Here is a 24,510-nt window from a genome sequence, read left to right on the forward strand (position 1 = left end):
ATGTTTAATGGGGTTCTGTCTGTGGGTGCGTACCGCGGTGAGGGGATGTTTAATGGGGTTCTGTCTGTGAGTGCGTACCGCGGTGAGGGGATGTTTAATGGGGTTCTGTCTGTGAGTGCGTACCGCGGTGAGGGGATGTTTAATGGGGTTCCGTCTGTGGGTGCGTACCGCGGTGAGGGGATGTTTAATGGGGTTCCGTCTGTGGGTGCGTACCGCGGTGAGGGGATGTTTAATGGGGTTCCGTCTGTGGGTGCGTACCGCGGTGAGGGGATGTTTAATGGGGTTCTGTCTGTGGGTGCGTACCGCGGTGAGGGGATGTGTAATGGGGTTCTGTCTGTGGGTGCGTACCGCGGTGAGGGGATGTTTAATGGGGTTCCGTCTGTGGGTGCGTACCGCGGTGAGGGGATGTTTAATGGGGTTCCGTCTGTGGGTGCGTACCGCGGTGAGGAGATGTTTAATGGGGTTCCGTCTGTGGGTGCGTACCGCGGTGAGGGGATGTTTAATGGGGTTCTGTCTGTGGGTGCGTACCGCGGTGAGGGGATGTGTAATGGGGTTCTGTCTGTGGGTGCGTACCGCGGTGAGGGGATGTTTAATGGGGTTCCGTCTGTGGGTGCGTACCGCGGTGAGGGGATGTTTAATGGGGTTCCGTCTGTGGGTGCGTACCGCGGTGAGGGGATGTTTAATGGGGTTCCGTCTGTGGGTGCGTACCGCGGTGAGGAGATGTTTAATGGGGTTCCGTCTGTGGGTGCGTACCGCGGTGAGGGGATGTTTAATGGGGTTCCGTCTGTGGGTGCGTACCGCGGTGAGGAGATGTTTAATGGGGTTCCGTCTGTGGGTGCGTACCGCGGTGAGGGGATGTTTAATGGGGTTCCGTCTGTGGGTGCGTACCGCGGTGAGGAGATGTTTAATGGGGTTCCGTCTGTGGGTGCGTACCGCGGTGAGGAGATGTTTAATGGGGTTCTGTCTGTGGGTGCGTACCGTGGTGAGGGGATGTTTAATGGGGTTCTGTCTGTGGGTGCGTACCGCGGTGAGGAGATGTTTAATGGGGTTCCGTCTGTGGGTGCGTACCGCGGTGAGGGGATGTTTAATGGGGTTCCGTCTGTGGGTGCGTACCGCGGTGAGGGGATGTTTAATGGGGTTCTGTCTGTGGGTGCGTACCGCGGTGAGGGGATGTGTAATGGGGTTCTGTCTGTGGGTGCGTACCGCGGTGAGGGGATGTTTAATGGGGTTCCGTCTGTGGGTGCGTACCGCGGTGAGGGGATGTTTAATGGGGTTCCGTCTGTGGGTGCGTACCGCGGTGAGGAGATGTTTAATGGGGTTCCGTCTGTGGGTGCGTACCGCGGTGAGGGGATGTTTAATGGGGTTCTGTCTGTGGGTGCGTACCGCGGTGAGGAGATGTTTAATGGGGTTCCGTCTGTGGGTGCGTACCGCGGTGAGGGGATGTTTAATGGGGTTCCGTCTGTGGGTGCGTACCGCGGTGAGGGGATGTTTAATGGGGTTCCGTCTGTGGGTGCGTACCGCGGTGAGGGGATGTTTAATGGGGTTCCGTCTGTGGGTGCGTACCGCGGTGAGGAGATGTTTAATGGGGTTCCGTCTGTGGGTGCGTACCGCGGTGAGGGGATGTTTAATGGGGTTCTGTCTGTGGGTGCGTACCGCGGTGAGGAGATGTTTAATGGGGTTCCGTCTGTGGGTGCGTACCGCGGTGAGGGGATGTTTAATGGGGTTCCGTCTGTGGGTGCGTACCGCGGTGAGGTAACAAACGCAATGACTGGGATGGCTGCCACTCAAGAGTATGACACCTGACAGAGGGGTGGGAGCGTTGACTTTTTCTTCCTGGAACGTTAAAGGCCTAAACCATCCTGTTAAACGGAGTAAAGTTTTGTGTCATCTAAAATCCATGAACACTGATATGCAAGAGACACACTTTAAAAATGATTCTCCCTCTAAGTTGAGAGGCAGATGGTTAGGTCAGTCTTTCACAAGGCTAGGGGTACTGCTGTTTTAATAAGAAAGGGGGTTCCGTCTAATCACAGGGCTACGATTACAGATAAGGAGGGGCGATTTATCATAGTTTCGGGAGAAATATTTTCAACACCCATAACCTTAGTTAACATTTACAGACCAAATTTTGATGATCACGCTTTCTTCAAAATGTGTTTTCAAGGATTCCCGATATATCGAGTACTAATTTAATTATGGGGGAGATTTTAATTGCGTTCTAGACCCATATTTAGACAGATCATCTGCTCAACGTGCTTCCCCCTCTAAGTCCAGGGACTTTCTTAACAAGTACATTAAAAACTCTAATGTTGGTGATGTATGGAGGCTAGCCAATCCAGCTGGGAGGGACTACTCCTTTCATTCACATGTCCGCAATGTTTAGACCCTGTATAGATTACTTTCTAGTTGATTTTAAGTTAATTCCTTTTACGTTCAATGCCAGTTATCATAGCATTCAGAAATGCAGCGGCTTTACAATCTTTAGAAATACAGCTTTGTCAATTAGATAATGAGAATTCTACAACACCCTCTTCAGAACTGCACAAGAAAATATTAAATCTTAGATATCAATACAATAAGATTATATCTGAAAAGGTTTCAAGATCTCTAATGTTTATGAAACTAAAATATTTCGAATTTGGTGATAAGCCACACAAACTGTTATCTAGATCTAGACAGTTGCGCAAGCTGGAAAATGACCGTATAATTCATCAGATCAAATCAGAATCCGGGACTTACTTATTTTCTCCTTCAGAAATGAACAATCGTTTTAAACAATTTTATGAATCATTTGTATGCTAGTAATATAAGTGATGATCCCTCCATCATGGAGACTTGTTTAAACAGCTGTAATCTACCAACGCTAGACCAGGAGGATGGAGAATTTCTTGGATCTGATCTAACATTAGATGAGTTAAAGAGCACTATAAAGTCACTTAAGGAAGGTAAATCCCTTGCGAGGTATATAAAACATTTACCGATCTATAGGGGCCCTATATGCTTAACATGTTCTCCCAGGCTCTGGAGGTGGGACGACTGGCTCAGTCGTTTAATGAAGCGGTCATCACACACTGTAAAAAAAAAATCGTAAAAAAAAAAACGGTCCAATGACTGGCAGCTACGGCTGTAAAATATCTTAATCCCAATAAAGTGCAAAAACTATAATTTTACAGAATTTTTCATTAAAAGTTTTAGAAAAAAAAAACCACTGTTATTTTACAGGTTTTTCCTTCTTTGAATGAAGATATTTTACCTTAATTTTACGGTTTTTGTTTGGCAGCCGTAGCTGCCAGTCATTTGACCGTTTTTTTATGATTATTTTTTTTACAGTGTAAAACTTTTATTTTATGGATTTTTCCAAGATTATAATGACCAAACAGCTTTAATAAAGTTATGGCACTAAAAGTTCTACTGAGAAACGCTATTATTTTACAGGTATTTCCTAAATTATAACGATCAAACACATTCAATAAATTGTCAAGACGTGCTCAAGAATGTAAGAAAACAGTTTTATTTTAGAAGACAAAATAAGTGTGTAAATAAACTGTATAAAACTGATTAAAATCATCTCAAACTTTAATTTGCAGCACTTGTGTTTACATATAATTTAAGAGTATTTAAATGGAATTATTCAGACCCCTGGGGGTCACATAGTTCTGGTATTAAATATTATATGGTCTTTACATTCAGAATCCTTACTATATAAGTTTATTAATAAGTTAAAGCAAAACATACAACAAAAGTGTACCAGAAGTGACAGATACAGCAAATGAACAGCAATCCAGCATACGGCCAGTAATCAGCTTGGTGCATCTGGGAAGAAGAAAAACAAGGACACACTATGATTCTCTCAAAATGATTTCAATTATTTTTGTTTCCTTTAAACAAGCTTAATACATTTTTATTTAAATTGTCTGTTTGTCTTCTGATTTGTCTGGTATCTAAAACTTATGTCCGATTGAAAAATGTGCATCACCAAAAGAAGGAACAAGTATGGACATTCTTTTCCAGAGGTATCATTGCAAGGTAAACGCCTAAAAATGCCAATTTGTATTACAAAATAAAACCAACAATATTTGTATTAACTGGAGGTGTTAGACTGCTGTGATATGGGTAATGAGGGTCTTTCTCTCATCCTCCAGGGAATTAAATAAAGGATTGATGATGATATGTGTTTTTTTTAAAAAAAAAAGGTATATTCTCATTGTGTGAGATTATTAAAGTACTTGAGATAGTTCACCCAAAAATGAAAATTCTGTCATCATTTACTCACCATCATCATGCCTTTTCAAACCTGAAATGTCTCTTTTGTCAAGCATTAAACAGGGTTTCTGCACACTTTGTAAAGTCAAATTTAAGACTTTTTAAGACCTTTTTAAGACCCGAAGAAATCAAAATTAATACCGTGCATTAGGGGTGTGCAATATTGACAAAATATGTCTCAATATTTTAAAAGTTTTGTTGATAATAATTAGATAATATTTTACTGATTGTGTTTTTGCACTGGTGCCATGGCTGGTTTAGGCCTGTTGTTGACAGCTGACTGATGAGGATATTCATATTCTTCATATTCTATGCAGTGGTCAGTTCACAGCAGTGACAGAAATTAACATTTTTTATTAAGGGGTAATATTTGCCATCTTAAATTGATTTCCAGGGGCATTTTCACCTATATATGGACATTTGTAGAGGTATGCATCACCTTTTATGTCAAAATTCTAACTTTCAAATTAAATTCTATTAGAATAATTACACAATACCACTGTTACCCAGGGGCGCGGGAAGAGGTTTTAGGTTGGGGGTGCTGATTTTTTTTTTTTGGGTGGGGGGGGTCACCACTTTTGAATAAGAAACAATATCAAGACTATAAAACTCGTCAAATCTCCGCGAACCACAACAAACGTATCAGTGAGAACACTTGTTCAAATAGCACACACTTAAACCTGACTGCACATCACATTTTTGACTTTATTGATTCTGCTTTTATTCGTAACGCAGTGGACCGGTCAACGGGACATAAATTAATCCTTAAAGGATGGGACTTTATGGGACATTTGCACAAAAATAATAAATAACTTACCGTAGCCTATTTTATAAGTCGCTCCAGAGTCGCATATCAGTCAAAAAATGCGTCACGAGGAAGAAAAAACATATAGGCCTATAGCTTAAGTCGCACTGGACTAAGTCGCATTTTTTTAGAAATTTATTTCACAAAAAAAAGAAAAAAACATGTTACAGACAGTTCTCAGCTACGGACGTGAGCGCTCTAAAGCGGCACTAAACGAATGTTTTAAAACTTTCACAGAGACCTCAACTGAAAGCATAAAGCCTGTCTTTAAATTTAATTTCGTTTTGTATTAATTGTATCTTATTTTTAATCGATGTTTCATCAAAAAATTGTCTGGTTTTAATAAATAAGAAGGCTATTAGAAAATAGATAATCAGGACACGGAGGCGCTGGCGAACCTGGAGCTCATCTCATAATGAACCGAAACTCAGCTTAGGCCTATAAGGTAGCCTATCGCCTCACAGACCTGAGACATATAGATAGCTTGAAATGTCTACTTTTAAGCAGAACAATTCAAAACGAAAGAAAACAGACTTGCGCTGCTTATGTAGGCCTAATTCGTATGAAATGTGCATTTCTCTCTGGCGCTGCGAAGATTGCGATTTGTCAACTTCATGGCTATAGCCGACGACACTGACACAAAAAACTGTTTTATTATTAAACAATTAAAATGTCTCCTGCTATATTTTACATATTTGCCTGTTCGTTACAAGACACTAACAGTGGGGTTTTTGACTGTGTTTTTTATTTATTTATTTATTTATTTTTGCAGCTGCGGACAATATATAACATAGCCTATATAACAATTTTTAAATAGCCCACTTAAGGTGTTTATTACAAATAAATGACTAAATGCTAAAAATGAATACATTTTAATGAACTAACATATGCATTGCATTTACAATTCTGTGAAAACAGGGGGTGCTGCAGCACCCCCAGCACCCCCACTTCCCGCGTCCCTGCTGTTACCAGTCAAATTAAATCATTAAATTAAAATCCATCTTTGCAGTGCAGAGGTGACACAGAAGTGGCATCAGATCTGGCAATAATATATTTACACTGCATTTACAATTGCATAAATAAAGCTATGAGAGTGTTAAATATGAACTTAATTTCTAATTTTAACGTTCTAATTAAAGGGTACTCTAAATGTGAAACTAAAACTGCCAGTAGCTGGTGGCAAGTCACTGTCTTAATAAGTGAGTTGAGGGAGTCATTCATTCAACCGATTCGTTCAAACGGCTGATTCATTCGGGAAAGAAGCAAGTGATTGTTCATTGAATCATTAAATTTCAAATGTTCAAAATGTTCATCGCTGTCTGTTGCACTGAGACTCTGCTATGGCTTCATTTTGAAATTCTCGTCAGCGAAATAAAGGGAAAACAAACAATATTGTTTATAAAATTTAATGATGTTTTATTAACAAGGTTCAGGAGGAGCAGGTGCAGATAATTAACCCAATTAGCACAAGTGGAGATCAATCAGTAATCAACTCTGGGTGCATTGTTCCAATGTTTGATCTAAAAAATATTTAAAAGTGTGTTAATTATTACCTGTGTGTTAACAGACTATTGATCTGGGTGACATAGGACCATTTTTCGATTGTCGAGTTCACGCGCGTGATCATAGGTAACTAAGCAATAGTGGAGAACTCGACAATCGACTACTGTGGACTTCGACCGAAAACAGGAAGTAAATACAGGTATGAGCTCTGGCTGATTTAACATCACTTCTATTCATATCTTTCACATCTACTGCAGTCAGATTCACCCGCGTTCACTCTGAAGGAATCACTCAATAACCATGGTTTTGCTATACTAACCAAATGGTTATTTTTTGTTGTAATCAATCCACCATAAAAACATGGTTTCTAAACTTTTAGTATAATAAAAACCATGGTTAATTTAGCAAAGGACCCTGGAAACATGTCCTTAAAAGAACAGCTCATCCAAAAAATATAGTTCTCTCATTATTTACTTCATGTTGTTCCAAAACTCAATAGGACAGGTAAAATATTGCCTGGAAGGTTTGAACTAGTGTGTCTTTGAGCAGAGTTTACATGTTCTGCCTCTATTTCACGATGGAATTAAGTTGGCTTGACGTTGGACATTCGATATTCGCATATTTAGGGACCGTCTCAAAATTACATGCGACAGTGGTATAAACGTTTCTAACTTCAATAGCATTTGAAGACAATGACTTACAGTCATAAAACCAACTGTACATTGTTCACCCAGGTGTCAGGTGGCACAACAAATGGCATATGACCGCAGGTTTCTCTCTAGAGCTCCCCCTACAGCTTCGGAATAGATATTTGACAACACTGTTGTAAAAACTCTTTGGTGATTCTCAGACACCAGAGGCTAGCAGATCAACGACATCAGAGCAGATGGGACATTCTTTAAAACATGTTCTTCCTTCGGGTTCGAACAGCGTGAGGGAGCGCAATAATGACAGTATTTGAGCAGATTTCTTTTGGCCGTAAAGCAATTGTTTACATCGCAAGACCTGATATCACGCGATACTTCCTGACGCGGCGGCCGGCGGCCCGCCGCCCCAAAGTTGCAAGTGCGAATTTTCCACTCACGGGCACCAGGGGGGTGCGAAACGACCACCATTCAACCCGAAATAAGTCATATAACCATTCCAATGACTCCGAAGCTGTTCAGTTAAGGTAAAAAAGTTACTTAGTTCACCTTTAAGATTTGCATGCTGTTAGCATACTGCAGTCACAGTTATCATGGCCAGATATAAAAAAGGGAAACACAAAAAAGAAAATGATCTTTGGGCAAAGGCTGGTGGCAGAAAAAAAATAATTCAGACATTTTTCAGACATGGCGTGGGAAAAGGACAGGTAAAGCGGTCCACCCTGGCTGTAGCCGTTTTCGACTCCCCCTCACCGGACAGAAAACTGGCTAAATGGCTGCAAACTGTTTGGACCGAGGACAGGAAAGGTGTTCGAGAACAGGTGCTTCAAACAGGCAGTTCTGGTAAATATCATATTTATTTGAGTATGTAATGTTTCTCAGTTTTAGGGGGTAGCTAAATACAAATATATTGCTAAGTAGTTAGCTTAACTATTTTTTTTTCCCCAAGTAGCCTGGCAGTATCTGAGCCATGTGCCATAATAGCATATTACCATCATAGTTATTACCTTATTACATTGTAATTAATGTCTTATTACACAAACACTTACTGCCACTACCAAATGACAAGCATCAATCCTGTGTAAATGCTATATATATTATATTATATTGATTTTGATGGTGTGTTTAATAAGTATATATTAATAAGTACATATATATATATATATAGTGGAAGTAAGTGTGTGGAAGTGCAGTATGTGTGTGTTTAATAAGACATTAGTTACACACTAATATTTATGATGGTAATATGCTATAAAAGTCTGCTATAATAAGCTATGTAATATGGTACAAAAGACTTCAGATGCAAAAGTGTCTAAGTGCCATCTGAAATTTTTCATCAAGCTTTTATATTTATGTTCAGTAATTCCACTTTAATGGCAATTAATAAGTCATTTTCATTGTAATTAAAGTTAAATAACTGAACATATATTGTATCTTTAGTTTTAATGTATATGCGACTACGACTTTTGTCCCGATAAACTCCTAGTCAGGTTGTTGGTACATCTGATGTTAGGGTTAGACTATGGTCATGCAGAATAAGGCAAGTAATAATAAAAAGACAACATTCTAAATATGCATGCTAATAAGCAACTAGTTAATAAACTACTTTATAGCATATTGCCATCTTATTCATTAGCTTGTAACTAATGTCTTCTTACACAAGCATTGAATGCTGATTAATAGTAAGGTAGTTGTTAAGTTTAGGATTAAGGGAGGTTAGGGTTAGAATATGGTCATGCAGAATAAGGTATCAATATGTGCTTTATAATCGTAATATTAATATGCAAGCTATTAAGCAATTAGAGAAAATGCAGTTAGGGATTGACCCAAATATTTTTCTTTATTTTTTTATTTAAAGATAGGGAAAATGTTGAGAAAAATGATGAAGTTGATGAGGCAAGTGAAGGGACAAGGGAAAGGAGGGACGAGGATTATACTTGTGACAGGAAAGATGAGGCTGGAGACAGGAACAAAACTGCAGATGAAGATGAGGATGATGACATGGGAAAATGGAGGAAAACAAGACCAGGTCCAAAGAGTTTTGTAGTGGCCATAAAAACAAAAACCTGGAAAAAAATAAAGCCACACGCAGGCCTAACTCAGTTACAACAGCCCTGGACAGCAGGGATGGAAATTAACTTTTTTGTCCACCGGCCACTGTGGCTGGTGGATTTCAAAATCTACCAGCCACTCAATGTTTTTACCAGCCACTTTCTTGTTTTTAACCGACAATGTGTAACTGCATGTGAAAATTAATACTACAAGATCTACAATACTTAAGCAGTTTATTTAATCTCAAGTCTCAATGAAATACTGACATTTTCTCTTTCTCTCTTATATATATATATATTTTCTCTGGATGTGGCATTTGAATGATTCGTGGTCTTTTATGGCTTCCAGTTTTAGGTTTTTAGTCCCAACAATGAAACTAGGGCTGGGCGATATGGACCAAAAGTCATATCCCGATTATTTAGGCTGAATATCGATATACGATATATATCCCAATATTTTTTCTGCAAAGTGAGAGCAAATGCTCAGTCAAAGTCAAAGCCAAATATGACATGTCACAAGTAGTTTTATTGAAACCGGCTATTTCCACACACACAAGTACTGTCCCCCTTTACTTAACATAAATTGTAAGAATATGACTAATAGTAAAGACTAGTACTAATAAATAAACATTAGGCCTATGCTAAAGCTATTAAATAGCAGTCCCAAATTAGTTTCTGTTAATACAATGTTGGTATGAGCCACTAGAGTCATTTAAAAATATAAAAAATAACACAAAGAATAATAAAGTGGCATTTTGGGGTTAATATGTAAACGACAGTTGCCATGGTGAATACACAATATTAACAATAACTGTTAATGAACCATGGAAACTGCTCCTGGTGAATAGAATGAAAATCATCCCTGCATTACTTTTATTTTGTGTAATTTACAACGTAACGGCGTTGCATGCTCGTAGTTTCTTGTGCACTTTATATACAGTGAGGCGATACACAGCGCGCGCCGCCGCATTTGCGCGTGCAATTGAAGAGTGTTCGCTATGAGCACAGGATAACGGCTGACGTGACAGGACAAGAAAGTCCGTTTTTCTGAGGTGAAAGACTTTATTTTAGCGTACACTTATGTCCTCTAAAAGTGTCCGCCGTCTGTGTGAAACAGTATATTTTTATTTACCCGCCACGGTGGCCGGTAGGTGAAGCGAGTTTACCCGCCACAACACAAAATCACCCGCATTTGGCTGGTGGCGGGTGCTAATTTCCATCCCTGCTGGACAGATGTCTTGTATGAAGCATTCACACAAGTAAATCCCTGCTGTGTACTGGCATTTAAGTATCAGCATGTAAAATGCAGGAAGAGTCGTAAGAAAAGAGCACCTTATTTCAAGGCACTTGCCATCTGTATTTTTGAAGATTGCTCAGCAAAATACAAATGTACCATTCAAACAAAGCCCAAACCATGCCAGAAGCATATTGATATCCATGTTTTATGAATTGGCGAAGTGACCCACAAAGAAAAAGATTTAAAATTCAGAAATGCCAAATTCACCAAAAGAGGAAAAAATGCTGCAGAATTAGAAAAAGGAGTAAGCCAGCACCACTATAAACCACTGAGAAACACCCCACCAGACGAGCTCTTGGCTGGCAACATCTCCAGATGCCTTTCTATGGACGTCTTAAGGGTAATCTCTAGCGAAGTCAGGAAAAGCACCAGACTCAGACAACAGATGATGCTCTGTCAGAAGATAATGAAGGAGTGCAGTGGTACTGCCTCTCAAGTGGCAGGCTATATCCAACACTTACAAGTGGACCCATTTGGTGTCCACTTGTACACAGATTGTGGTCTACGAATACTGGCAGATCATTTAAAAAACTCACCCCCAGTCACATTGCATCTAGATGCTACAGGCAGTGTCATGTCACGCATCCCCAACCAAACCAAAAGGATTCTCTATTATGCTCTTGTTCTCCCTGGAAAGGGAAAAGATAAGCCACCCCTTCCTGTGTCTGAGTTCATATCAAATTAGCACTCCACACCAACTCTCACGTTTTGGCAGATGGAAACACTGAGACAACTGGGCCAGATAACGACACGGAAGGTCCACCAGGTTGAGACCGATTTTAGCTGGGCACTCATTGGTAGTGTCCTCCTGGCCTTCAATAAAGAAAGTGTCTCATCCTACTTAAACAGAGCACATTTAATTGTCAGCCAAAAAGTGAAAAGTGCAGATGCTTTCAATTCCACAGTGCTCCATCTTTGTTCTTCTCATATAATAAAGGCTGTAACTCAAGGATTTGCTAAGAAAACTGGCGAGTATGCTGTAAAGGAATATGCCACCTATTGTTTTGGCCTTCTTCTTAAAGGAGAACTCCGGTCAATTTCAACATTGAGCTCATTTTTTTGTACATTTGGAGTGCTGTCAGTACAGAGAACAACGACAAAAATCAGTGTTGCCTACACCGAGTTATCCTCTTTTTAAGATGTGCACCCTGTTGACTTCAGTGGGGCAAGTTTTAAACCTGCTTTTAGCCTCTTAACATCCTTGATGTGTCATTACAAGTGCACAGGTCATGTGAGTGATTACTTCAGAGTGAACACAGGTGAATCTGACTGCAGTAGATGTGAAAGATATGAATAAAAATGATGTTTATTCAGCCAGCGCACATACCTGTATTTACTTCCTGTTTTCAGTCGAAGTCCACAGTAGTCGATTGTCGAGTTCACGCGCGTGATCATAGGTAACTAAACCTATGCGCAAGTGCTGTAAGCGTTCCCAGGCAAAATAGAAAAGGAAAAGATGTTTCTATGTCATTTTGACACGAATACATATTAATAAATTACATTTTGATGTTTGAAAGTCTCTAGGTTTTGACATAAATGCAAATATAAATGTAATTTTTAAAAAAATATTATCGATTTTCAAATACTGCACCTCTCAATACAGAACGAAATATTCTGTAGCCTATTTTGCCGTCAACACTGCCGACGTCGTCTTTGCTGCTATATATTTATGTCTAACATGAAGTATAGGCCTTCCACAACTCTCTCCCCATATGTCAAATATATCACCAATGAGGCTTATCATATGTTACCAATATTAAACATTGTTTAATATAGTCGCTGGTCATATTTTTATTCAAAGTTCAGAATCAAGATAAAGTTATTACTGGTAACTCTTATGTTTCTTATGATAACTGAGATAAAGCTGCTAATTTTTTTATTTTTTTTTTACCTTGAATGTCATTGCTCTAATTTATTTTTGATATTTCATATTTTGTTCAAAAGTGTAATATATCTGCTGTTCATATGTTCATTTATTAGTGTGTATTATGATTAGAATGTTGTCCCGGTTTTAAAATAAAGCACAGTGATGATATTTGAGAGTTTTTCTCCCTTTTCAGGAAAAGTATCGAAATTGCAATTCTTGACTTGGTATCGAAACAATAATTTGGGTATCGTGACAACACTAATACAGAGATGTTTAACTCTCTGCAAGGAAGGAATACACAACATCAGATGATGCATAATCTTGGTCTGTCCCAAGTTGCATCTCCAAAGCATCAGACCATTGACCAACAAGAGGAGCAATGGGCCAAAAGATCCCTGTCTGAAAGATCAGCGAAACATCATTCAAAGTATTTTGATCCACCAGAAGTAGTGCCACAACTGAAAAGGTCACATCAGCCCAGGTATTATGAAATTCTCAATCATACCATAAAGCTTTTGTTCATATTAACTCAAAACACATTTAATATTGTCTGTCTGTCTATCTATCTATCTATCTATCATCAGATTGTGCATAATCTTGCATCTCCAGAGCATCAGACCATTGACAAACTAAAGGAGAAATTGGCTAAGAGGCCCCTGTCTGAAAAATCTGATTTTGATCCACCAGAAGTAGTGCCACAACTAAAAAGGTCACATCAGCCCAGGTATTATGAAATTCTCAATCATACCATAAAGCTTTTGTTCATATTACAGTTTTTCTCAGTGGCTTTGGTGCATTTCTCACATCACTATTTACATTTGCACAACAGTTAATGCAGTTCTCAAAACTATTAGTACAAACTGGAAAACCTAGTTGATAACCTGCAGAAGCGTGTCTCTTGCTCATGGAGAGCTCATTCCTCAGAGGCAAGTATTGATGTCAATGAAAGTGTCAGTGTCATCAAGATGAAAAGTCCTGACACCGGTTATGAGCAAGATAGTCAAATGGCTTTGTCATGTTTTCATTATGACAGTTTACTCTGTAAATGTTTTCCAATGCAGAAAAGTCAGATCTCGGTGACACCGCCTGAACATGCTCGAGACAGCACTATATACTATTGGCACAGCCATTTGAAAAATACAGTAAAGTTACACATTACAGTATTTAGTGAGGTAACCGAGTACAAGACACTGAATATGTATGTTTCACATGTTTACTGCATATGCTCTTTGCAAGTCTAGTTTGTTCACAGCATTGTGCAAAAGAACAAATACACCCTTATTTACAACACACATAATCTCCCTTTGGGTGGAGCTGTGCACAACTGTACACAATACTGCAGTACACACTGGAACTGAACATACAACACACAGTACTGTAATCATTCATGCACATCCAGACGCTCCTCATCAGAGAAAGCTGAGATTCACCGGAGAGAAAGTGTTCAATTTAGGGACATTTTCAGGAAGATTTAAAAAGATTTGTAAAATTTGTTTGACAGATTTTGACAACTATAGTTGACTCAAGCAATGAAATGAGGACTATTAGTGTTATATGGAGTGACTATTCAGCATTCACAAGTATAGTTAATTTTGACTGACATGACATAAGCAAATGATAATGTTATAAAGCAGCAGAGAGTTGTGTGAAAGCATGTCCAAAAGCATTTGCAGTTTGTTGGAAGGAATGAGAAACTGCTGCTATGATGTGCACACATGAGTAACTGTTGAGGAGGTTGAACTAACTGCAGATGTAAAGAGTGATGTGAGAAATGCACCAAAGCCACTGAGAAAAACTGTAACTCAAAACACTGATCTATCATCAGATGAAACTATCATCTATCATCAGATGAAAACATCAGTGAAACATTTTTTTGCAATTGTAATTTTTTTAAATTTTCAAAATTTAGAAATAAATTAAGAACGAAAAATGTGTTCATACTCGTTTAAAAAGACACAAGCAATTGTGGATCTTTAATTTTTTATTTGAAAATAAAACTTGCTTACACTACAGTAACTCAGTATTTATTTTATATACAAATATTCCATTATCAGGTCAGAGCTCTGTGGTGTAAGACAGCATGAGAGATAGATGTTGCCTTCATACAGTCAACAGACACCAAAAGGTCTGATATCCTCCATCCTTCAGGAATGAAAACACAAATGGCTGATGGGGAGGTAAGAAGAAAATGATTCATATCTTTGGGAAATGCTTTGCAACTGAAAAATAATCTGTGAACATACAGTAAAGATGACAATGTTATCAATATCAATTAATCACTGAATGAAGCAACTATCCTCTATTTATTTCTCTTCTGATCTTAGACAATCCAGTGCTATCTGCATGTGTTAGTGAATACCAGTGGCCAGGGACATAGAACTGATGTACTAGATCTCTACACAGCAGGTGTGATAATTAATGACGAAAGAGGAAAAGTACGGAGAAACATTCTCTCAAAGGTAAACATAATCTTTAGCTTTTATTTTCTTTAATAATTAAAAAATTAAGACAGTTATAAAACAATGAAATGTATCAATGAAATTTCAGGTGGACTTTTATGACTACGAGGGAATTATAAGTTTCCTGCATGTCGACGAGAATCATTGGATTTTTTTGGTGAATACATTTTATGGTCCTTTTTTAATACATTATGATTAGACATAGTTACTCTATTCTATAGAGGATGTTCATAATTCAGATGAATTCAGATGAGCCAAGACTTCTAATACCAGCCATCATAATTCAAATATAAACAAAGGCTGTGTCTACAGTCTACACCACACACTAGAGTCTGGATTAGTTGAATGAATGAATGAATGAACGAATGAATGAACGAACGAACGAACAAACGAACGAACGAACGAACAAACAAACGAATGAATGACTGAATGAACGAATGAATGAACGAATGAACGAACGAACAAATGAATGAATGACTGAATGAACGAATGAATGAATGAACGAACAAACGAATGAATGACTGAATGAACGACTGAATGAATGAATGAACGAACAAACGAATGAATGACTGAATGAATGAACGAACGAACAAACGAATGAATGACTGAATGAACGAACGAATAAATGAATGACCGAATGAATGAATGAACGAACGAACAAACGAATGAATGACTGAATGAACGAATGAATGAACGAACGAACAAACGAATGAATGACTGAATGAACGAATGAATGAATGAATCAAGTTTAGTTTCATAGTTTCATGTATGAAATTTAGTTAACTATTTAGTTATCTATTATCTGTTAATTATCTATTATCTATTTAGTGTAATCTTTTTTTAATCTTGCACAGTATCTCCACGCAGCATCCAGCCAGGTGTTTGTCATGGACCCAAAGGGACATGATGAACAAGCAAAAGCCATGCATGCAGCCAGTAGATTTCTGCGTGTTATATAGCCTACTGTAGAATGAAAAACACGAAATCAAAATAACATAAACAAAAAAAAGAAAAGTGAAGTCCACACACTGCATGCTACTCAAGATAAATGTATTAAAAGCACAACTCTTCGACCATCAGGTCTTCATCAGGTCTTCATCAGGTCTTCATCAGAGAGGTGCAATGCGACAGGATGCACCTGATGAAGACCTGATGGTCGAAGAGTTGTGCTTTCTTTCTTTTGTTGATGTTATATACTGTACCTTCATAAATGCTCAGCCCCCAGTGTGAAGAGGCCCACTGGATATTTCTTCTGTTTTCTTTCCATGGGGTATTAAATGGTGAATAATATGATGTGCCCTTGTCTATCACCAGATCTTTAGTAAACTAAACACATATATGAGATTTTAGACCCACATTTTTGACAGTGCTTGTCAGTATCATCTTAAAAATGTACAAATATTATACATTTATTAAAAAAAAGGAAAAGTTGCATCCCTCCTGTTGGTGTTCCAGACACTTGAACACTTCTGCAAGAATAAAATGATGGGCTTTGAGTCTTTGACATTGTGTAAGTATACTAGCCTTCTCATAAGGCTTTTATAAACACTTTATTATTACTTTTACTTACAATACATTTATTTTACAATAAATTAATTTTTACTATACAATAAATAAATATAAAGGAATTTAGTAGGCAATAATGTTTTAATGCTTAATGTTATCCTGTCAATCATTTGAACTCGCTTAACACTTTTTTCCTCATATTCTGTGTTTTATGCACTAAAGCAAAATGGATATTGTTACCTTACTAATAATCTAATTATACGCCTGTAAAGGGAACAGAGCGAGCACAGTGCAGCACGTCACCATGATTTTGCCAACGTATTTTGTTGATCCCTGAATAACATTCCTGTCCCAAAATGTAGTCCTTAACCCTATCCCTACCCCTGCACCTGCACCTCAACATACCCATAACTTTAGCCTAAAGTCAGAGGGAACTGATAGGTGAATAACACAGATGTTGAGGCACCCCTGGTTCTAAGTCTAAACTTGACATAAACTGTCCCTCAAATCTGACTGATTGCTTGATTGGAAAGTTGTTCCAGGATCAACAAAGATGTAATCCAGGAACATGTGGGACTTGGTGAAATCACGTTCATCATGCATCACATTTATTTAAATTGATAATGAGTCTCTTTAATACAAAAGATTCACAACAATTATTGTTTGGATTGTGTAATAACATTTGGCCAATATGGTTAAAACGATTAAACTTAAAGTGTATAATCCACAATCATGTGTTTTTATTGTTTATTTGTATTTTTTTTTTTTTTTTTGGGGGGTAGGGATAATGGAGAATTGACAAAAACAATATAGGGTGGAAGAGTGGGGATTTGATCAGGGAAATCCTCTATGATCCAGGACACATCCCCTCACTGTAGAACAACAGAAACTGATTTGGCATCTTTCTCTACATTTACACCAGGGGTGTCTAACTCCGTTCCTGGAGGGGCACATCCCTGAAGAGTTTAGCTTCAACCCTAATTAAACACACCTGATCAGCTGATCAAGTCCTTCAGGCTTATTTGAGAACTGCAGGTGTAGGTGTGTGTGTGTGTGTGTGTGTGTGTGTGTGTGTGTGTGTGTGTGTGTGTGTGTTGAAGCAGGGTTGGAAGTAAACTCTATAGGGCTGTGGCCCTCCAGGAACTGAGTTTGACACCTGTGGTTTAGACTCCACAAAGTAGTAACAAACACAAAGATTGTTTACATGTAATGTGTATGTTAATGATTGTCTTTATGTACATTAGAGAGTTCTTCAAGATGAGACGAATCTGTCTCAATAAAAATGACTGGGTGCCAGTGGGTGGACATTAAATGGAATGAAGGACTAATTAGCCATCCCAAGCGACGAGCCGGTCCAGCTGTGGAGTGTGTGTAATGCCGGCGGGTTTTCCTCAATACACTGTGAAAACAAAGATAAACTCTAACAGTTTTGTATAAATTTGTGGTGCAAAATGTTGATTTTTACATTTAGTAATTTAGTCACTGTACATGAAGATGATCCAGATAGTCTACTGAATATGATTTATGGACTTGTATGTGTTTTGTTGTATGTGTTGCTGATGTGGTGAAACAATCTCCCCTGGGAAATAAATAAACCCTTACCTTGTCTTGAATTATGTAGATGGCAAAAGAAGTCGTTGGTGTTTTCCCAAGTATCCCTTGCCATCCTGCAGTACACTCAGCCAGGGAGCAACTGCAGCATCTGCGACTGGCGATGGCAGAGGAACTTCTGAAAGGCTCAGGTTTTTTATTTCTTGTACACAAACGCCTGTCATAAAGTGTAGATTTGCTTTATCACATTAAACCCACACACTTTGCAACACCATACTATTCTTTTTTTACATGAGGAATGGAAGTAGTAAACATATGGTAATGTATGTTATGCTGTTTACAGTATGCACCATTTGTCAACACAGCTAACATATAACTGTGTGTTTTCAGTACTGAAGAGTGTGCTCCTGATGCGCCGCCTCTAAACCCCCCCGTGCTGCTGAATCTAGCCCTGATTATACAGTCCGGTAACACTTTATAATAAGTATACAGTAATAAAGTACATACACATTAACAACAATTTTTGTTATTTATTTATTTATTTATTTATTAATTATGTATAGTCAATTCATAGTTTATACATTGTAGTCTCTACATTGTCAATATTTAATAAGCTATATACAAAATAGTTAGTTTTTGATTCATTGTCACTGTAACACAATTATTATTGTTTAATCAGCTCGTAGTAAAAAAAAAAAATTGGTAATGAGTAAATTATTCTCACTTTAGATTAAGAGCATTAGGAACATTAGGAACATTAGAAAATTGAATTGGAATTGAGTGATAAAGTAATTGATTACTGAGCATTATTATAAGGTTATTATCTTTTAACAGATTGAATGTCACGGCTGCGAGCCTTTCTATCAGGAGAGGAGATCAAGAGAGTTCAGGAGGTTGAGTGGAAGTGCTGCCTATGCAGATAGTTATGGACTGGTGTGTGTGCAGTTATGGACTGGTCACTGGTGTGTGTGCAGTTATGGACTGGTCACTGGTGTGTGTGCAGTTATGGACTGGTCACTGGTGTGTGTGCAGTTATGGACTGGTGTGTGTGCAGTTATGGACTGGTCACTGGTGTGTGTGCAGTTATGGACTGGGTCACTGGTGTGTGTGCAGTTATGGACTGGTCACTGGTGTTTGTGCAGTTATGGACTGGTCACTGGTGTGTGTGCAGTTATGGACTGGTCACTGGTGTGTGTGCAGTTATGGACTGGTCACTGGTGTGTGTGCAGTTATGGACTGGTCACTGGTGTGTGTGCAGTTATGGACTGGTCACTGGTGTGTGTGCAGTTATGGACTGGTGTGTGTGCAGTTGTGGACTGGTGTGTGTGCAGTTGTGGACTGGTCACTGGTGTGTGTGCAGTTATGGACTGGTGTGTGTGCAGTTGTGGACTGGTCACTGGTGTGTGTGCAGTTATGGACTGGTCACTGGTGTGTGTGCAGTTATGGACTGGTCACTGGTGTGTGTGCAGTTATGGACTGGTGTGTGTGCAGTTATGGACTGGTCACTGGTGTGTGTGCAGTTATGGACTGGGTCACTGGTGTGTGTGCAGTTATGGACTGGTCACTGGTGTTTGTGCAGTTATGGACTGGTCACTGGTGTGTGTGCAGTTATGGACTGGTCACTGGTGTGTGTGCAGTTATGGACTGGTCACTGGTGTGTGTGCAGTTATGGACTGGTCACTGGTGTGTGTGCAGTTATGGACTGGTGTGTGTGCAGTTATGGACTGGTCACTGGTGTGTGTGCAGTTATGGACTGGGTCACTGGTGTGTGTGCAGTTATGGACTGGTCACTGGTGTTTGTGCAGTTATGGACTGGTCACTGGTGTGTGTGCAGTTATGGACTGGTCACTGGTGTGTGTGCAGTTATGGACTGGTCACTGGTGTGTGTGCAGTTATGGACTGGTCACTGGTGTGTGTGCAGTTATGGACTGGTCACTGGTGTGTGTGCAGTTATGGACTGGTGTGTGTGCAGTTGTGGACTGGTGTGTGTGCAGTTGTGGACTGGTCACTGGTGTGTGTGCAGTTATGGACTGGTGTGTGTGCAGTTGTGGACTGGTCACTGGTGTGTGTGCAGTTATGGACTGGTCACTGGTGTGTGTGCAGTTATGGACTGGTCACTGGTGTGTGTGCAGTTATGGACTGGTCACTGGTGTGTGTGCAGTTATGGACTGGTCACTGGTGTGTGTGCAGTTATGGACTGGTCACTGGTGTGTGTGCAGTTATGGACTGGTCACTGGTGTTTGTGCAGTTATGGACTGGTCACTGGTGTGTGTGCAGTTATGGACTGGTCACTGGTGTTTGTGCAGTTATGGACTGGGTCACTGGTGTGTGTGCAGTTATGGACTGGTCACTGGTGTGTGTGCAGTTATGGACTGGTCACTGGTGTGTGTGCAGTTATGGACTGGTCACTGGTGTTTGTGCAGTTATGGACTGGTCACTGGTGTGTGTGCAGTTATGGACTGGTCACTGGTGTTTGTGCAGTTATGGACTGGTCACTGGTGTTTGTGCAGTTATGGACTGGTCACTGGTGTTTGTGCAGTTATGGACTGGGTCACTGGTGTGTGTGCAGTTATGGACTGGTCACTGGTGTGTGTGCAGTTATGGACTGGTCACTGGTGTTTGTGCAGTTATGGACTGGTCACTGGTGTTTGTGCAGTTATGGACTGGGTCACTGGTGTGTGTGCAGTTATGGACTGGTCACTGGTGTGTGTGCAGTTATGGACTGGTCACTGGTGTGTGTGCAGTTATGGACTGGTCACTGGTGTGTGTGCAGTTATGGACTGGTCACTGGTGTTTGTGCAGTTATGGACTGGTCACTGGTGTGTGTGCAGTTATGGACTGGTCACTGGTGTGTGTGCAGTTATGGACTGGGTCACTGGTGTGTGTGCAGTTATGGACTGGTCACTGGTGTTTGTGCAGTTATGGACTGGTCACTGGTGTGTGTGCAGTTGTGGACTGGTCACTGGTGTGTGTGCAGTTGTGGACTGGTCACTGGTGTGTGTGCAGTTGTGGACTGGTCACTGGTGTTTGTGCAGTTATGGACTGGTCACTGGTGTGTGTGCAGTTATGGACTGGGTCACTGGTGTGTGTGCAGTTATGGACTGGTCACTGGTGTGTGTGCAGTTATGGACTGGTCACTGGTGTTTGTGCAGTTATGGACTGGTCACTGGTGTTTGTGCAGTTATGGACTGGGTCACTGGTGTGTGTGCAGTTATGGACTGGTCACTGGTGTGTGTGCAGTTATGGACTGGTCACTGGTGTGTGTGCAGTTATGGACTGGTCACTGGTGTGTGTGCAGTTATGGACTGGTCACTGGTGTTTGTGCAGTTATGGACTGGTCACTGGTGTGTGTGCAGTTATGGACTGGTCACTGGTGTGTGTGCAGTTATGGACTGGGTCACTGGTGTGTGTGCAGTTATGGACTGGTCACTGGTGTTTGTGCAGTTATGGACTGGTCACTGGTGTGTGTGCAGTTGTGGACTGGTCACTGGTGTGTGTGCAGTTGTGGACTGGTCACTGGTGTGTGTGCAGTTGTGGACTGGTCACTGGTGTTTGTGCAGTTATGGACTGGTCACTGGTGTGTGTGCAGTTATGGACTGGGTCACTGGTGTGTGTGCAGTTATGGACTGGTCACTGGTGTTTGTGCAGTTATGGACTGGTCACTGGTGTGTGTGCAGTTATGGACTGGTGTGTGTGCAGTTGTGGACTGGTGTGTGTGCAGTTGTGGACTGGTCACTGGTGTGTGTGCAGTTATGGACTGGTCACTGGTGTTTGTGCAGTTATGGACTGGTCACTGGTGTGTGTGCAGTTATGGACTGGTCACTGGTGTTTGTGCAGTTATGGACTGGGTCACTGGTGTGTGTGCAGTTATGGACTGGTCACTGGTGTGTGTGCAGTTATGGACTGGTCACTGGTGTGTGTGCAGTTATGGACTGGTCACTGGTGTTTGTGCAGTTATGGACTGGTCACTGGTGTGTGTGCAGTTATGGACTGGTCACTGGTGTGTGTGCAGTTATGGACTGGTCACTGGTGTTTGTGCAGTTATGGACTGGTCACTGGTGTTTGTGCAGTTATGGACTGGTCACTGGTGTTTGTGCAGTTATGGACTGGGTCACTGGTGTGTGTGCAGTTATGGACTGGTCACTGGTGTGTGTGCAGTTATGGACTGGTCACTGGTGTTTGTGCAGTTATGGACTGGTCACTGGTGTTTGTGCAGTTATGGACTGGGTCACTGGTGTGTGTGCAGTTATGGACTGGTCACTGGTGTGTGTGCAGTTATGGACTGGTCACTGGTGTGTGTGCAGTTATGGACTGGTCACTGGTGTTTGTGCAGTTATGGACTGGTCACTGGTGTGTGTGCAGTTATGGACTGGTCACTGGTGTGTGTGCAGTTATGGACTGGTCACTGGTGTTTGTGCAGTTATGGACTGGTCACTGGTGTTTGTGCAGTTATGGACTGGTCACTGGTGTTTGTGCAGTTATGGACTGGGTCACTGGTGTGTGTGCAGTTATGGACTGGTCACTGGTGTGTGTGCAGTTATGGACTGGTCACTGGTGTGTGTGCAGTTATGGACTGGTGTGTGTGCAGTTATGGACTGGTCACTGGTGTGTGTGCAGTTATGGACTGGTCACTGGTGTGTGTGCAGTTATGGACTGGTCACTGGTGTGTGTGCAGTTATGGACTGGTCACTGGTGTGTGTGCAGTTATGGACTGGTCACTGGTGTTTGTGCAGTTATGGACTGGTCACTGGTGTGTGTGCAGTTATGGACTGGTCACTGGTGTGTGTGCAGTTATGGACTGGGTCACTGGTGTGTGTGCAGTTATGGACTGGTCACTGGTGTTTGTGCAGTTATGGACTGGTCACTGGTGTGTGTGCAGTTGTGGACTGGTCACTGGTGTGTGTGCAGTTGTGGACTGGTCACTGGTGTGTGTGCAGTTGTGGACTGGTCACTGGTGTTTGTGCAGTTATGGACTGGTCACTGGTGTGTGTGCAGTTATGGACTGGGTCACTGGTGTGTGTGCAGTTATGGACTGGTCACTGGTGTTTGTGCAGTTATGGACTGGTCACTGGTGTTTGTGCAGTTATGGACTGGTCACTGGTGTGTGTGCAGTTATGGACTGGTCACTGGTGTGTGTGCAGTTATGGACTGGTCACTGGTGTGTGTGCAGTTATGGACTGGGTCACTGGTGTGTGTGCAGTTATGGACTGGTCACTGGTGTTTGTGCAGTTATGGACTGGTCACTGGTGTTTGTGCAGTTATGGACTGGTCACTGGTGTGTGTGCAGTTGTGGACTGGTCACTGGTGTGTGTGCAGTTGTGGACTGGTCACTGGTGTGTGTGCAGTTGTGGACTGGTCACTGGTGTTTGTGCAGTTATGGACTGGTCACTGGTGTGTGTGCAGTTGTGGACTGGTCACTGGTGTTTGTGCAGTTATGGACTGGTCACTGGTGTTTGTGCAGTTATGGACTGGTCACTGGTGTTTGTGCAGTTCCCCACAATTACCAAAAAAAGAGTCAAAGGCCAAAAAAGAGTCTTGTTGGCAGCCGACGGAAATAAAATGAATACAAATGAACATGTTTGATATATTAAGATATTTTGTATCATCATTTTTTAATTGCACTTTAAATATTGTCATATTTTGTGTATGACCCCATACAGTAGTGAAATACATAACAATATTTGCATATGATTTAGCAGTTTATTGTCATAAATATCAAAAATCTAAAAGGTGTACATCATACCTGACACCTGGGTGAACAGTGTACAGTTGGTTGTATGACTGTAAGTCATTGTCTTCAAATGCTATTGAAGTTAGAAACGTTTATACCAATGTCGCATGTAATTTTGGACGTCCCTAAATATGCGAATATCGAACGTCCAACTCACTCAAGCCAACTTCATTCCAGTCTCACGTGTAGTTTAATATAACAATACTCACCGCATCTGAAGATCATGTGGCTGGATCATATTTATTTCCAAAATTCCTGGATCATGAGGGAAACACACACATACACAGCAATATTAGCTATTTGTATATTAGCATTTTACTAACACAGACATTTGCGAAAGCTTGCAAAATTTTACTCACCAAATCCCAAACATATTATGATGACTGATCGGTAACGTTAGGCCTAACGTTATATCCCGCGATCAACAACTATTCAAAAGCCTAGTTAGCTTAACTTATTATTCTAGAGTCAAAGGGTGTGCTTCCAGTTCCTCTCTGTATAAAGAGACAATGTTCTCAGTCATTCTAAAGCTCCTTAGCTGACAATATTTACACATGCTAGCAACACATACAGTAACATTAGCCTAATACATAATGCTCTAATCGCGTTTAGATTCTCAATTGAACACACTATATTTTGATATAGCAGAATTGTTTTTATAAAATAAAAAGTTGTACCTTCCGCAGATTGCAATATGTCCGCTACACGTTGTTAAAATGCGTTGTCCATATTCCTTGTTTGTTCTTCATTTACATCCCGCAACTCGCTCAAAATAAAAATGTAGAAGTCCGATGTAAAATAATCCATGTTTTAAACAATATAAAAGCCACAGA

The 24,510-nt window shown here is 40.6% G+C and overlaps 2 protein-coding genes across 2 annotated transcripts in view; one reads left to right on the forward strand and one right to left on the reverse strand.

The window, feature by feature from the left end:
- The window catches only part of LOC311287874 (erythroid membrane-associated protein-like), a gene marked incomplete at its 3' end in the record, with an annotated part of 177,103 nt that overhangs the window by 26,690 nt on the left and 125,903 nt on the right, over positions 1 to 24,510 (forward strand). The gene's annotated exons all lie outside the window — the stretch shown is intronic.
- LOC311287883 (uncharacterized protein) overlaps positions 16,962 to 24,510 on the reverse strand; it is a 57,678-nt gene continuing 50,129 nt past the window's right edge. Inside the window, exons 4-6 of the mRNA XM_084404995.1 lie at positions 23,887 to 23,932; positions 17,998 to 18,163; positions 16,962 to 17,794 (exon numbers count right to left, since the gene is read on the reverse strand). Of these exons, the coding sequence (XP_084261121.1) occupies positions 17,720 to 17,794; positions 17,998 to 18,163; positions 23,887 to 23,932 (287 nt within the window). The 3' untranslated portion in view covers positions 16,962 to 17,719. The remainder of the gene's footprint in view (positions 17,795 to 17,997; positions 18,164 to 23,886; positions 23,933 to 24,510) is intronic.

The sequence above is a fragment of the Rutilus rutilus genome (genome assembly GCF_951802725.1).
Source record: "Rutilus rutilus genome assembly, chromosome: 3".
Classification (NCBI taxonomy): Eukaryota; Metazoa; Chordata; class Actinopteri; order Cypriniformes; family Leuciscidae; genus Rutilus; species Rutilus rutilus.